The sequence below is a fragment of the Rhinatrema bivittatum genome, chromosome 7 (genome assembly GCF_901001135.1).
Source record: "Rhinatrema bivittatum chromosome 7, aRhiBiv1.1, whole genome shotgun sequence".
Lineage (NCBI taxonomy): Eukaryota > Metazoa > Chordata > Amphibia > Gymnophiona > Rhinatrematidae > Rhinatrema > Rhinatrema bivittatum.
In genome coordinates this window covers 90,255,567-90,270,872 of record NC_042621.1, presented here as the reverse complement: position 1 = coordinate 90,270,872, position 15,306 = coordinate 90,255,567, and the positions used below count along the sequence as shown (strand labels likewise).

Here is a 15,306-nt window from a genome sequence, read left to right as displayed (position 1 = left end):
AGATCCTCACCTAACAAAGAATAAAGAGACCATAAAGCATAAATAGAAACATGCCAAAGAAAACTGAACTGGAAACCGCAACAAGCCAGAGATTCTGTGTGCAGTGTAACAAAGGAAAAAGAGAAACATCACCAGTGTCATAAAACAAATCAAGAAATATAAACTCAATAGCAGTAAAACCAGCTGATGAATGAAATATCCAATAATTAAAAACTCATACCAAAAATTTCTAGAGACCAATAAAATATTTCCAAATCGCAGACACAAAGACCCAATAATGAAAAATAATAATAATAAAATAATGCTTTGCTCTGCATACCTGGGAATGTTTGACATCCAGGAGCCCTGAGATTGTTTTGAGTTAGCAGGATAGTTTGCTTTCAACTTTCTCCTCTCTCTCAATCACACACAAGCTCTCTCTTTCACACTGGCTCTCAATCACACACATATACACATGCTCTCTCCCTCATTTACATAGGCTCTCAATCACGCACATTTACACATGCTTTTTCTCTCTCACTTATATACACTCTTAATCACACATTTACACACATGCTGTCTTTTCACACATATACACACAGGCTTTCAATCACACACATACATACATGCTGTGTCTTTCACTGACACACATAGACTCTCATTCACACACTTACAAACATGCTCTCTCTCTTTCTCTCACTTACATACAGGCTCTTGGTCACATACTCTCTCACCTACACAGGTTCTCAGTCACACACAAACACACATGCTCTTAATCATATATACACATGATTTCTCTCACTTACACATACAGGCTCTCAGTCATACACTTACATTCATGCTATCTCTCTCACACACAAAGGATCTCAATCACACACACATACTCTCTTTTATATAAACAGGTTTTCAATCACACACTTACACATACAGGCTTTCAGTCACTCACTTACATACATGCCTTCTCTCTCTCTCTCTCTCACACACACACACACACACAGGATCTCAAACACATATGCATGCATGCATGCATGCTTGCTCACTCTCTCTCGCTCTCTCTCTCTCCCCACCTAACTAGCAGCAGCAGCAGCCTCCTACACTTCCATTCATCACGGCCTCGAGAAAGGACTCCCATCAGCCGCGGGGGCTGATGTCGCTCCTCTTGTGCTCCGTGCCATGCTGCTCATTCTTAAGGCCGCACCTTTCTTCTTTGGGACACACTGCCAGCACTAGCATGGTCTCTTCTTCCCGTGAGCGCAGCCACTGCATTCCATTTCCTCTTCTGGACCACAGGGGGCGGGAAGAAGAGACCATGCTGGTGTCACTGACTCCAGCACTCCTGTTGCATTCTGCCCGTGCTATCAGCATTTTAAGCATGGGCGGAGGATGAATTCCTATTTCACTGGGGCAGGGGGAGCTCTGGATCAGCGGGGGACCGGGAAGTGTAGCAACACATCTTTGTGTGCTTCAGGACACACTGGTGTGTTGCGACACACCGGTTGAGAACCGCTGCTCTACTTCAACCTCTTCCATCTATAGTAAACACTAAGGAGAAGAAGAGTGGCCTGATTGAAGGTAATCCTCAGAGCTTGCCTCGCACCTGGACATTGATGTGAAGTGTATTTTTCAGCAACTTGTTCACATTCATACTGATTAAAGAGGGCAAAAAGACGGGAGGATGCAGGAAAAGATAGTATATTTCTAGAAAATGTTGACCTGAAATGTAGGAGCCAAAAGATCTTCATTCAAAAATTGGAAGAAGGATCCAAAAGAAGAAAATAGGATAAAGCATAAACATTGGCAAGTTAAATGTAAGACATTGATAAGACAGGCTAAGAGAGAATTTGAAAAGAAGTTGGCTGTAGAGGCAAAAACTCACAGTAAAAACTTTTTTAAATATATCCGAAGCAGAAAGCCTGTGAGGGAGTCAGTTGGACTGTTAGATGATCGAGGGGTTAAAGGGGCACTTAGAGAAGATAAGGCCATCGCGGAAAGATTAAATGATTTCTTTCCTTCGGTGTTTACTGAAGAGGATGTTGGGGAGGTACCCGTAATGGAGAAGGTTTTCATGGGTAATGATTCAGATGGACTGAATTAAATCACGGTGAACCTAGAAGATGTGGTAGGCCTGATTGACAAACTGAAGAGTAGTAAATCACCCGGACTGGATGGTATACACCCCAGAGTTCTGAAGGAACTAAAAAATGAAATTTCAGACCAATTAGTACAAATTTGTAACATCATTAAAATCATCCATTGTACCTGAAGACTGGAGGATAGCAAATGTAACCCCAATATTTAAAAAGGGCTCCAGAGGCGATCCGGGAAACTACAGACCGGTTAGCCTGACTTCAGTGCCAGGAAAAATAGTGGAAAATGTTCTAAACATCAAAATCACAGAACATATAGAAAGACATGGTTTAATGGAACAAAGTCAGCATGGCTTTACCCAGGGCAAGTCTTGCCTCACAAATCTGCTTCACTTTTTTGAAGGAGTTAATAAACATGTGGATAAAGGTGAACCGGTAGATATAGTATACTTGGATTTTCAGAAGGCGTTTGACAAAGTTCCTCATGAGAGGCTTCGAGGAAAAGTAAAAAGTCATGGGATAGGTGGCGATGTCCTTTTGTGGATTGCAAACTGGCTAAAAGACAGGAACAGAGAGTAGGATTAAATGGGCAATTTTCTCAGTGGAAGGGAGTGGACAGTGGAGTGCCTCAGGGGTCTGTATTGGGACCCTTACTTTTCAATATATTTATAAATGATCTGGAAAGAAATACGACGAGTGAGATAATCAAATTTGCAGATGAACAAAATTTTTCAGAGTAGTTAAATCACAAGCAGATTGTGATAAATTGCAGGAAGACCTTGTGAGACTGGAAAATTGGGCATCCAAATGGCAGATGAAATTTAATGTGGATAAGTGCAAGGTAATGCATATAGGGAAAAATAACCCATGCTATAATTACACAATGTTGGGTTCCATATTAGGTGCTACAAACCAAGAAAGAGATCTAGGTGTCATAGTGGATAACACATTGAAATCGTCGGTACAGTGTGCTGCGGCAGTCAAAAAAGCAAACAGAATGTTGGGAATTATTAGAAAAGGAATGATGAATAAAACGGAAAATGTCATAATGCCTCTGTATCGCTCCATGGTGAGACCGCACCTTGAATACTGTGTACAATTCTGGTCGCCGCATCTCAAAAAAGATATAATTGCGATAGAGAAGGTACAGAGAAGGGCTACCAAAATGATAAGGGGAATGGAACAACTCCCCTATGAGGAAAGACTAAAGAGGTTAGGACTTTTCAGCTTGGAGAAGAGACGACTGAGGGGGGATATGATAGAGGTGTTTAAAATCATGAGAGGTCTAGAACGGGTAGATGTGAATCGGTTATTTACTCTTTCGGATAGTAGAAAGACTAGGGGGCACTCCATGAAGTTAGCATGGGGCACATTTAAAACTAATCAGAGAAAGTTCTTTTTTACTCAACGCACAATTAAACTCTGGAATTTGTTGCCAGAGGATGTGGTTAGTGCAGTTAGTATAGATGTGTTTAAAAAAGGATTGGATAAGTTCTTGGAGGAGAAGTCCATTACCTGCTATTAAGTTCACTTAGAGAATAGCCACTGCCATTAGCAATGGTAACATGGAATAGACTTAGTTTTTGGGTTCTTGCCAGGTTCTTATGGCCTGGATTGGCCACTGTTGGAAACAGGATGCTGGGCTTGATGGACCCTTGGTCTGACCCAGTATGGCATTTTCTTATGTTCTTATGTGACACATACATCTGACTAGGAGACAGATACTTCCAAAAGGATTATCCATTCACAAATGTGGAGAAATAAAGGTTCAGAGGAAATCAAGCCAAGGCCACAATAGTATGATTACGGAGATGTGATTATTGTGTTTCCTGCACACCTTCCGACATACTACATTAAAAGAGTTAACATGTAGTGCTGAAATAGCAGCATGTTTCATGGCACTCTCAACCCTGTCCTGATGACACAGGAAGGCAATCAGGTTATGATATTCTCAATGATGTATGCAAGAGCTGAATAGAATGCACATTGGGTTTGATTTTAAGATCTGCGCGCACATGGACGTGCTGATTTTATAACATGCGCACATCGCCATGCATATGTTATAAAATACGATGGCTGAGATTTTGAATATTCAACTTATTGAATATAATCTGTTCAAACAAATATGATGTTAGAAGAAACTTTATAAGTAAAATTATGGATTTGGCACATCTCCAATCAGGCTGTAGAATTTCCCCATCAGCTCTTATGTTCTCCAATCAAATAATGGAATCTCCCAAAAATTCTTTGTGCAAAGAAAATAATCAATGTGACTATAGGTACCATGTCTAGGAGAAAAGAAAAAGTAGTCTCTATCCCCATTATGAGAATTCCGCCATATATCTTTAACTATAAAGTATCTATAAAAGCCTTCAGAGGAGATGAGGAAGAGGTACTCACCCCATAAGAAGATTTGTCCAGTCAACGGTCAGGACACACATTCCAGTCTCCCCGATACACAGCAAAGTAAACCCAAAGCTAACCAGAGTGTCAACAAGTGTCAAGAAAAAATCAGAGTGTCCAGGTTTGGGACCATAAATGTTTGAAAGAGTGAAAGTAAAGAGCCAAGGATACATTCTAAAAAGACATATCTGCTGTTCGGGTCGCACAACAAACAGGTAACTGTCAAGGGTAAATTTTTATCTATAAGAATACAGACCCCACGGCTGCGGGAACTATACCAAGAATAATAAATTGATCCCACCCAGCCGCATCATAGTTTAGCATGTTCAGCATCCATGAGGTGGGCTTCCTGCAGAAATAAAATCTGTGCCTATTGCCTTTTGGCCTGCTGTAGTATAATGGGAGAAGAGATCCCCCTACATTCAGCGAGAGACATGAGAAAGGAGTCACTATCTAAGACAGGGGATAAAAATGACTGCTGAAATGGCGACCTCCTTCAAAATAAAAACCAGTTGGCCAGGAGAAAGGAGGCAGGTCAAGCAATTCAAAACTGTATATACCATCTAGAAGTACAACGTGTTTTGGACTAGCTAGACAGTGGACCCTTAGGCCAGCCTGCGGGAGACCTGGGGTAATTGGACTATTGTCTCGGGGCAGCAGGCCGGTAGGCAGACCAGGCTGATGTAGACAGTAGGCTTCACCCGGAAGCTGGTACTCCCCCGGGAGGAGCCCTTGGAAGCCCAGCCGCTTGGGACTCAGGAGGTTCACCCTGGAAGCCGGTGTCCCCCCGGGAGGAGCCCGTAGGAACCCGGCCGCTGGGACTTAGGTGATCTCTGGTCCGGATCTTGAGTAGGCTGGAGCTGAAGCGGATGAAGGAGGCCTGGCAGGAACTGCGGCGGGCCGAAGTCAGGCAGCGTGAAACCAGGCAGGAACTGCAGCGAGCTGAGGGCAGGCAGAGAGAAACCAGGCAGGAACTGTAGCAAGGTGAAGGCAGGCAGAGCGGGACCAGCAGGAACCTGGACAGGTGCTGAAGCAGGCAAGAACTAAGAGGTTAGAAGTGCGAGCAAGTCATGTAGAAGACCAAGCAGGCAGGCAGGCAGGCAGGAACGGTGTGCAAGGGAGTCACACACCGAGGCTCAGGGCAACTGGGCACCGCAGGAGACCCGGTTGCAAGGCGTCATAGTGGGGTCCACGGGGAGTTTAAGTAGGACTGGGCGTCTGATGTCAGGAGCGGGGGTGGAACGCGCTCTGGCGGGAAACGGGCTATATCAGCGCCGTGACAGCGCGCGCACACGCCTAAGGAGCCCAGGGTAATGGCGTCTCCCATGCGGAGACGCTCACGGAGCTGGTTCAGGGATCGAGTGGCCCAGCTAGAACTTTGAGGTAAGGGCCGGGACGCGAGGGTCGTGGAGCGGACCGCAACACAACGTATGCCCTTTTCTTTATACAGATCAAACATTCATAATTAACCTGTTCCTAAACACAATGAACCAGCCCCAACCAAAAAACCCCCAACCCCAACCCTGTTTCCCAATCCAAAGAAAATCCATACCTCCTGAACCCCCCCAAGTAGGAAGAGACTCGGGACTCGGGGGGGGGAGGAGGAGAACTATGAGACCCAAAACAAGTAAATGGCACAGCCCTGCAACAATTAGAAAAGCTGCATGGGGTCTACCGAACAAAACCCTCCCCAAACTGAGGTACTACCACTCCATCCGGCCGAGTGAGAGCAATAAGCTTTCCCCAAATATATATTGTTTGGAAAATAAACATAGTGAATGTAACTGAGATAGAGTAAGCCCCTTTGACATTAAAAAAAAACAAAAAATACAAGAAACAAGAGTGCAAGCCACATGTAATAGAAACGGATAGAAAAATAATTAAAAAATAAAACATGTAAGAAACAGCGAGAGACTGAACCGGTTATGCCATGGACAAATAGAGAAAAATTGTTTGTCCAATCGCAGGAGCAGTCTTGAAATATGCCCAGCAAAGATCGAGAGAGCCATAGAAGGAAAAACACCTCAGTTCTGCTAAAAGCCGCTGGCACAGAAAGAATAAAAAGAGAGCTCAGAAAACAAAACAGCCACTCCATACCAAAATCTAGCTAACCAGTTTGCATCCCGGCTGCGGAGAAATATACACCGAGGGCATTGATGATATGTGGCCAGGTTGAAACATCAACCGAGTGTAAGAAGGCAAACTGAGAAAAAGCAAAGGTAATGAGGCACACCAGAATAAATTGGAGTTCACCACTAATGGGGGAAAGAAAATGAAAACCATGGAGGGACGTCCACTGCAGACAGATACAGCAAAAAATCATAGCCCATGTTTACACCACTGCTCCCATCAAAAATTGGAGCACGTTGATGAAAAAAATGTAGAGAAAAATTAATAAAAAAGGAACATAAGTAACCCAAAGCAAATGCAGCATCAAATCAGAGGATGTGACAGTCAGATATCATGATGATGGTGATCACGATGTTCCTTAATCCATTTTTACTGCAGTGGATACTTTCTCCAGAATCGTTGAACCGCTGTTTATGAAGATATGGAGTTTAGCAGGATATATCAAGGTGTATATCTGATTCAAACCCTGCGGACCTTTCTTAATTGCTGTGATTTGCTGTCGCTTCCGCTGAAGCTCAGGAGAAAAGTCTGAGAAGATGAAAATATGGCTACCTTTGTATTCCAATTTTTGTAGGTCATGAGCAGCATTTAGAATCCATCATTTATCAGTGAAATTGTGTAACCAGCTCACCACCGCCCGAGGGCGGCTGCCCTGCGTATGTGGAGGAGCAAGGGTGCGATATGCCTGCTCTAGTTTTAAATAGCCATTTTGGAACTGCACATGGAATAGGTCCGAAAGTCATTTTGAAAAACCTCCACTGCATTATTGCCTTCAGATTTTTTTTGCGAATATTACACCGCCGAGAGTGGTCTTGTAAGTTGTCAACTTTTTTTAGGAGAGTCTGATAATTCTTGTCTAGCTTTTCAATTTTTGCAGAAGCCACTGTTGTTACCATTTCTAGCTCGGTTAATTGACCACCTTGTGCTTCCAGGCGCTCGTGTGATCATTGATGCTCTGCACTAAGTTGGTAAGTTTTTCAACGAGAATATCTATGTGAGAGTCGAGCTTGTGTGATACTTTCTCTGCGAAGGTTTCTAACAGCTCCTGGAGATGATCCTTGCTAACTGGTAAGCCAGATGGAAAAGCAGTAATATCGTCATTGGAGGCTGATTCCGCTTCCAGCAGTGGGTCATCGTTCTGCTATGCCTCAGGGGAACAGGCCGTGGGACCCTCATCATCTGATTTAGGCTTCAAGCCTTTATTGGCCCATAAGACTGGAATCGAGCGTTTCCCTTTACCTTTTATCAGCGACATGTCCAAAAATGAGCAATAAAATTGTGCTTGAAATAGATGAAAAAGAGGGATGAAAGCGGGAGCGCCAGTGGTGTGTGTCTGTACTCTATTCTTTGTTTGAATATCAAACTAGGAGATTTTCTCCACAAAATGTTTATGTGCTGCAACACACCAATCTGTCTGCCATTGTCCGGAGCATCCACCAGCATTGGCATGTTCTACAACTGCACCCAACTTTTTCCGTACAACCTTTGATTTAATTTCAAAGAGGATTGAACATAAGAAATCATGTTGTTCGGGCAGCTTTGCCCATTGCTGACCATTCATCAAGTGAGTGGGCTCATAATGTTTGTAGACAATGTGACATGTGTTCAACTACCTTGGCAGGAGATTGTTGGCAACATCCGATTACCGGTACACTTTAAAAGAAAAAGTTCCATTCTGATTGTAATTCCATCAATGTAGTGTACGTGATTCAATGTGACTGTCCCCAACTTTATGTGGGTCGTACCTCCCGACCCATTAGAACACGATTGAGGGAACACAGTAGTCAGCTAAATACGAAAAATATAGAGGCCCCTATTGTCAAACATTGCCTGTCAGCACATCACGATTTTACACAATTTCAATGGACTGTTTTAGACATGGTTCCAACAAACGCAAGAGGTGGAGACAAGCGATCCTTTTTAAATTATAGGGAACAAAGGTGGATTTTTGAATTGTCCACAGAATTTCCATCGGGCATGAACGATTATATTGAGTGGATGACATTAGTTTAAAGCACAGATCCAGAGTTTCTACAGGTTCTTACAACTTAATTCCTGATTGGTTAGTTCAGAAGTCATGGGTATGTTTAAAAACGTAAGGTTTTAAAATGGCAGATCAGTCCTGAAATGCCGCAGCCACACCGTAGTAGCTGAAAAAGCCTTTAGTTAAGACACATATGTATTTTCAATTAATAACGTACTTTTCATGGCTGGTTGTTCAATATTATAACATGTTTTGTTTCAATTTTAGAAAAACAAATATTGTCAAGCCCCTGATGTAGGTTCACGAAACACGCGCTGTGTCAGGCATTGCAGAGCCTATGAATTATTGCTTCTGCGTTATTCAAATGATAAGTGTCTTTAATCTACTATGGGGTTGTAATAGTAAATATTTTCAAATGGTTTCACATAATTTATAATTTTATCAAGTGATAAACCTCGTGATTAAACAGTTTTGAGTAGGCATTTTGTCACACTTGGCAATTTAAAGTTGCATCAATATAAGTGAACAATTTATAAACGCATTTGCATTTCTAGCCTTGCGCTCACTTATGAGGGTTTCACTTGATTTATAATCATTGGCATTTATTTCACATGTGGTTTCTCAACTTTTGTATATATGTTTACCGCATAGTTACCAGTTCTTGTTTCATATTTTCATTCTGTACTGCTCATAGCATAACCAGAATTCCAACTTACAATCTAAGGGGGGTCATTTTCTATTGATATCGCACGCGAAAAGGGACTTTTCGCGTGCGATCCCTAGATCGGGTTGGAGTCGGGGCTGTGTCAGCACCGGAAGGGGAGGAGTTGGGGCGGCACCGGGGCAGACACGGCAGAGACATCGCTGGCAGCAAAAAGGTAAGAACCCTTATCGCCGCCAGTAACATGCCCAATAGCACCACCTTTCACGGTGGTGCTATTGGTTTGCGAAAGCCGGCAGCGATAACATCGCGGTGGTGAGATCGCTGCCTGCTTTCGCAGGCCTGCCCCTCACTTCGCCCCCCAGGTACCGTGCGATTCTCAAAGGCTTGTGATTTTAGAAAATCCAGGCCTAAGAGGAGGAGGAATAGCCTAGTGGTTAGAGCAGTGGACTATGAACCAGGAGACCAGTGTTCAAGTCCTGCTGTCGTTCCTTGTGACCTTGGGCAAGTCACTTTACCCTCCATTGCCTCAGGTACAAAACTTAGGGGTGGATTTATCAAAATGCGGTAAGTACCGCATGCGATAGCAAAAGGGGCGTATTTTATGCTAATATAGCATTTATCACAATTTGCGCTAATTACCTGTGTGAAGAGCTAAGTTAGCGCAAATTGCAATACCATTTCAGATTCTGCGATAAGTGCCAGACCTGTTGTATTTCCATCATTCAACCACCAGGGGACCATTGTTAATGGTCCTAGACACGAGAGAGAGAGGTTCTCTCAACCTAGCTTGAGCTAGGTTGAGAGAACATTGCCCAAATCTCATCCTGGAGTGAGTTTCCTCACTCCGAAGGCCAGCAAATCTTCACAAGAGACCACTGTTCTGTTCGTAGGTGTCACGTAGAATGTCAAAGTGGCCCCTAACCCCCGACACGCTTACCTAAACCCCACCTCGAGTTACTAGGTGGGCCTACCATAGGGATACAAATACCTACCTATGGGCCATGATATTGTGGCCAGGCTCTCTCTCCTCTCTCTCTGTCTCTCTCCCTCCCTCCCCCCCTCCCCCTCCAATACTCTTCACAAACAGGCTAACCCAGCCCACTCTCCACCCCTAACTCCTCCTCATATTTTCTGAATTTGCATCGCACCATACGATATGGTGCGTTCGCATGTGTTAACGGGGCTTTTCGCATGCGATAAGCCCTTAATGCATGCGAAAACGCCTTATCGCATTTTGATAAATGACCCCCTTAGATTGTAAGCCCTCTGGGGATAGGGAAATACCTACAGTACCTGAATGTAAACTGGTGTGAAATCTCGATTGAGATCGAATGTCGGTAAATAAATAATAATAAATAAGTTTGTACCTGTATATGTGTGATTTTACAAGTGTATCAGTCATAAAATTTTCTAAAGAGCCATTTATCTGGGTAAAGCACTTCTTTATCTACAGAAGTCCTTTTGAAAATTACCCTTCCTAACTTTGGGCAATGCATAGCAAGATATTATTCATTATCTGTCCAAACATTTAAAACATGATTAGCCTATGTGTGTACAGACATCAAATGTTACAATTTGTGTTCTGACGTCCTTTTTTTACTGTTTGAATATTTTATGTACTAGAAATAATCAAAATATAAAACAAAAATATACTGGTATAGCTTATATAGCACCCTACTACCAAATTTTTGTTGGATCTTTCAATCTCGAGTCAGAATTTATAAACAGACTCGTTTGTGATAAAGGGTCACTTTACTTTTTATTTTAATAACATTTCTATTTGATGCATCTTATTTATATATTTTTCAATTTTTCATAAAAATTCAAAACACAAAAATGCTGATGAGTATGCAAATGAATGTGGCAAAGCAATTCACTCGGTCACAATCCCAAGAGTTTTAATATATTTTCTTAATACTTATTGCCAAAAAAGAGTCCCGAAAGTCCCGACATGGCCATGTTTTGGACAAAGTCCTGCTTCAGGGGAACTGCTCCTGATATCCAATCCAGAAATGTATATCAATCCATCATTACGCTGCTCATTCCATCAGCATCTCAAGGCGGCTAATCCTGTACAAATACTTTCTTCGAGCGGTCTGAAACATGGCTATGTCGGGACTTTCGGGACTCTTTATCTACATTCTACATTCATTTGCATACTCATCAGCATTTTTGTGTTTTGAATTTTTATGAAAAATTGAAAAATATATAAATAAGATGCATCAAATAGAAATGTTATTAAAATAAAAAGTAAAGTGACCCTTTATCACAAACGAGTCTGTTTATAAATTCTGACTTGAGATTGAAAGGTCCAACAAAAATTCGGTAGTAGGGTGCTATATAAGCTATACCAGTATATTTTTGTTTTATATTTTGTTTACAAATTTGTATACTGGAATACACTTTTTGGTGTATGTGGGTTGGTTTGTGCTAGAAATAATCAAGTCAGTCCCCAAAATGCTAATGTTCTGATGGAAGAATGGCGACAGTAGCATTATGGGCAATTATCGGATGATTGCTGAGTCCCCTTGAAGCAGAAGAACTGACTTCGAAACACGAATTGTGTTGAGGCCGTTTATTTATTTATTTAATACAACTTCTATTCTGCCTATAATGGATCCCCATGCTAAATGAATTACAACAATATGAAATATATTTAAAACATAACAATAAAACAAAATTAAACTAAAAAAAGCATAAAAAGTTTATTACTAATAAAAATAAAGTTACCATTGCAGCAATATCGCTACCAGCAAAATAAGAATACTGTCAACTGCTTGCAAAATTTTAAAATATCGTCAGTGTTTCTCAATGTTTCCAGTAGTGCATTCTGCAATGATGGACCAATATAAGAGGCATGGGACTCTAGAATTGCTTAAAGATAAGATATTATAGAGAACTTTGATACTGAAGTTATGTTTATCACATTTTTGGGCACGTTATTTTTTGAGCAGACGTGTATTAGAACCACTACAATGACTGATGATTATGGTGGAAATAATGGCACTGTAGTCTGAGTGCCAGAGTTACAAATACGAGGATAAGGTAATGTGGTTCTTTTTTTTTTAAAATTTGAAATAGACAATTTTGGATATTGAGTTGATTATTTCTAGTATTTGCAAGTGTCTTTCCCATATGGACTCTTGCTTATATGACAGTGTGCATCCTAAACAATGATCGCCTTGATGCCAAAATGGATGTTTGTAAGAGGGATAACAATAAAAAGCATTACTTACCCCAGGGATGATGCTATTGAATTTCTTTTGTTGAAGAAACATCTGAAACTCCACACAGAATGGCACAGCAGTGAATTTGCTTGGTCTTCTCAGATGACGATTTCTAATACAAGTGAAGCTTTGCGCAGGAATGGTGAATACCATTTTCGCTGAAGCCATCTTTTTTTGAAGTTACTTTTAAATTTTTACTTTGCTTGGATCAGATTATACATGCTAAATATTCAAATAAAAACAAAGATAAACAGATCAGTGAAAAAACAAGTTTGCTTACTGTAAACTTTGTTTTCCGTAGATAGCAGGATGAATTAGCCATACTTTCTGGGTGACATCCTCTGGCGGCACAGGGCTGAGGTTTCTCTTAGTGTACAGAGCTTTCTCTGCGCGAATCCATCTTCTCTTCAGTTGATATTCAAGCTATTAAGTGAAGCAATATTTGCAGAAAGGCAGTCCAGGGAGGAAGGCGGGGCCGCATGGCTAATTCATCCAGTAAGGAAACTTGCTTTTTTCCCATCGATAAGTAGGCTGAATTAGCCATGCCTTCTGGGAGTCCCCAGCCCCGGGCTGCTAATGTATCAAGAAACCACAGTTCTCCTGGTCGCTCCTGCGATGCAAATATGGTAGGATATCAGTCCGTAGTTGATGTACGTGCAACCTGCCCAGTGTGTGGATTGCCTCGACCTCCAACAGTTTTATGCAATACTGTCTGAGACTGCTTGCTGGTCAAGGCAGTAATGAGATGTAAAGGTATGTACAGACGATCAATAGCTGCTTTGCAGATATCCAGAAGTGGTACATTGAAGAGGTACACTATGGATGTCACTGCGGCTCTCACTTGATGTGCTTAGACTGAGTCCATAAGTTGCGAAAAAAGGGAAGAGTAGCAAAACTGAATGTACTGAGTTATCCAATTTGCTATAGTTCTTTTTGCTACCAGAAGACCTGGTGCATTTGGATTAAATGAGACAGATAGCTGAGAAGTTTGTTTACTTGCGTGCATTCTCTTGTAGTAAGCCAATGCTCTTTTACAGTAATGTTACAGTAATTTTACAGTAATTTTTCCCTTTCATTAGTATGAGGTTTTGGACAAAATGTAGGTAGAGTGATTGTTTGATTCAGGTGAAAGGCTGATACAACCTTCAATAAGAAGGATGGGTGTGTTCATAAGGTGACTTTGTCTGGTAAAACTGCATGTAAGGGGGTATTGAACTAATGCTTTTAGTTCACTGATTTGTCTCGCTGAAGTTTCTGCAACCAGGAACACTACATTCCATGGCTCAAACGGGGGAAGAAAGAGACTTTCAAGAACGACATTTAAGTCCCACTGCATGGGTGGCTTGGTGACTGGAAGACAGACGTGGATGAGTCCCCTTATGAACTTAAGAGATCAACGGATGAGTTGAAATGGTGAGTCCCCTCCTCTGAAATGTTTTATGCCGCTATTGCATAAAACACTTCGGAGGAGGAGCTCACCATGAACTCTGATGGAAGAAGTTGCCAGTCCTGACATAAATAATGTATGTAAATAATGCTGCAGAATAAAGGATTGATGTCTCTCATCCTGCACCAATTGTGGTGTCTATGCTATTTTCGAGCATAGTTTTTTCTCACTGGTGGTTTCCTGGCTGAGACTAGGATATCTTGAAATGTTCTTATACCCTCCCCTCAACCTTCATGCTGTCAGATGGAGGGAGGATTGCATCGGATGTAACAGGGTGCCATTCTCCTGTGTGAGAAGGTCTGCACTGTTTCCCAAGGGAATCAGTGGAAGAATGGAAAGCTGAACTAGATAAGTGTACCACGGTTGTCTTGGCCAAGCTGGAGTGATTAGTAAGAGGTCTGTGTCATTTGCTATGCATTTCTGTATTATTAGGGGTATCAGAGGGTTCACATAGAAAAGGCCCCTCTGCTAGGCAATGAGGAACACATCCTGTGAATATCTCCTGGGGCTTGTGTAAACTAAGCAGAAATGGCATTGTTTCACTTTGTGCTCCGTTACGAACAGATCTATCCATAGTCTCCCTCACCTGGTAAAGAGGTAGTCCGCTATGGACTGGTGTATGCCCCACTCATGAGGATGGAATATTCTGCTTAGTCTGTCGGCTTCTGTGTTCACAATTCCCAGCAGGTAGGTCACCCTCAATGTGATTAGGTGAACTTCTGCCCATTCTAGTATCTGGACTGCCTCCTTCCAGAGGGTTTTAGATCCTGACCTTCCTTCTTTGTTTACATAAAGCATTGCTATTTGGTTGTCTGGGTGTATCATTATGCTTTATCCCAAGAGCTGAGGGGTAAATATGCGAACAACATGTCCTATCGCTCTTAATTCCAGCAGGTTGATTTGAAATCTGCTCTCTGACTGAGACTATAAGCCCTAGGTTTTCAGTCGGTATATGCGCTCCCCACTCTTTCTTTGAGGCATCTGTTGTTAGTATAAGGTAATGTACTGGGGGCCAAAATGGTGCACCCACTGTCAGGGATGATAGATTTATCTACTCTTGCACTAGAGGTGGGGTTGGTGCAACCCGAAGGAAAGGTCCTACAGGTGCCCACTGTCGGCAAGCGGAGTGGGCTGATGGATGGAGGCCGGCTGGCGCTTCACCAATACCAGCCCTCGTTCCCCGTGGGTTGAGCCTTTGGGTACCGGAGCTGGCTAGACTTAGGTGGCCTCCATGTGTCTTCATCAATGGAAGGATCGAGGTCAGCCCAAAGGCAGCAACAGAGAAATAGTACAGTCTGTACTGGACGTGGTAGAGTCCCGGAGACCTGGGCGCCAAAGGAACAAAAGTCAGACAGAGGACGCCCGAGCAAGAGCAGGCTGAAGCC

The 15,306-nt window shown here is 42.3% G+C and overlaps 1 protein-coding gene across 2 annotated transcripts in view; it reads right to left on the bottom strand.

The window, feature by feature from the left end:
- The window catches only part of LOC115095247, a 392,965-nt gene that overhangs the window by 350,138 nt on the left and 27,521 nt on the right, over positions 1–15,306 (bottom strand). For both annotated transcript variants that reach the window (XR_003857731.1, XM_029608666.1), the window contains exon 2: positions 12,484–12,696. Coding sequence is in view for 1 of the 2 variants with exons in the window: in XM_029608666.1 (XP_029464526.1) it covers positions 12,484–12,642 (159 nt within the window). In the remaining variant the exon portion in view is untranslated. The remainder of the gene's footprint in view (positions 1–12,483; positions 12,697–15,306) is intronic.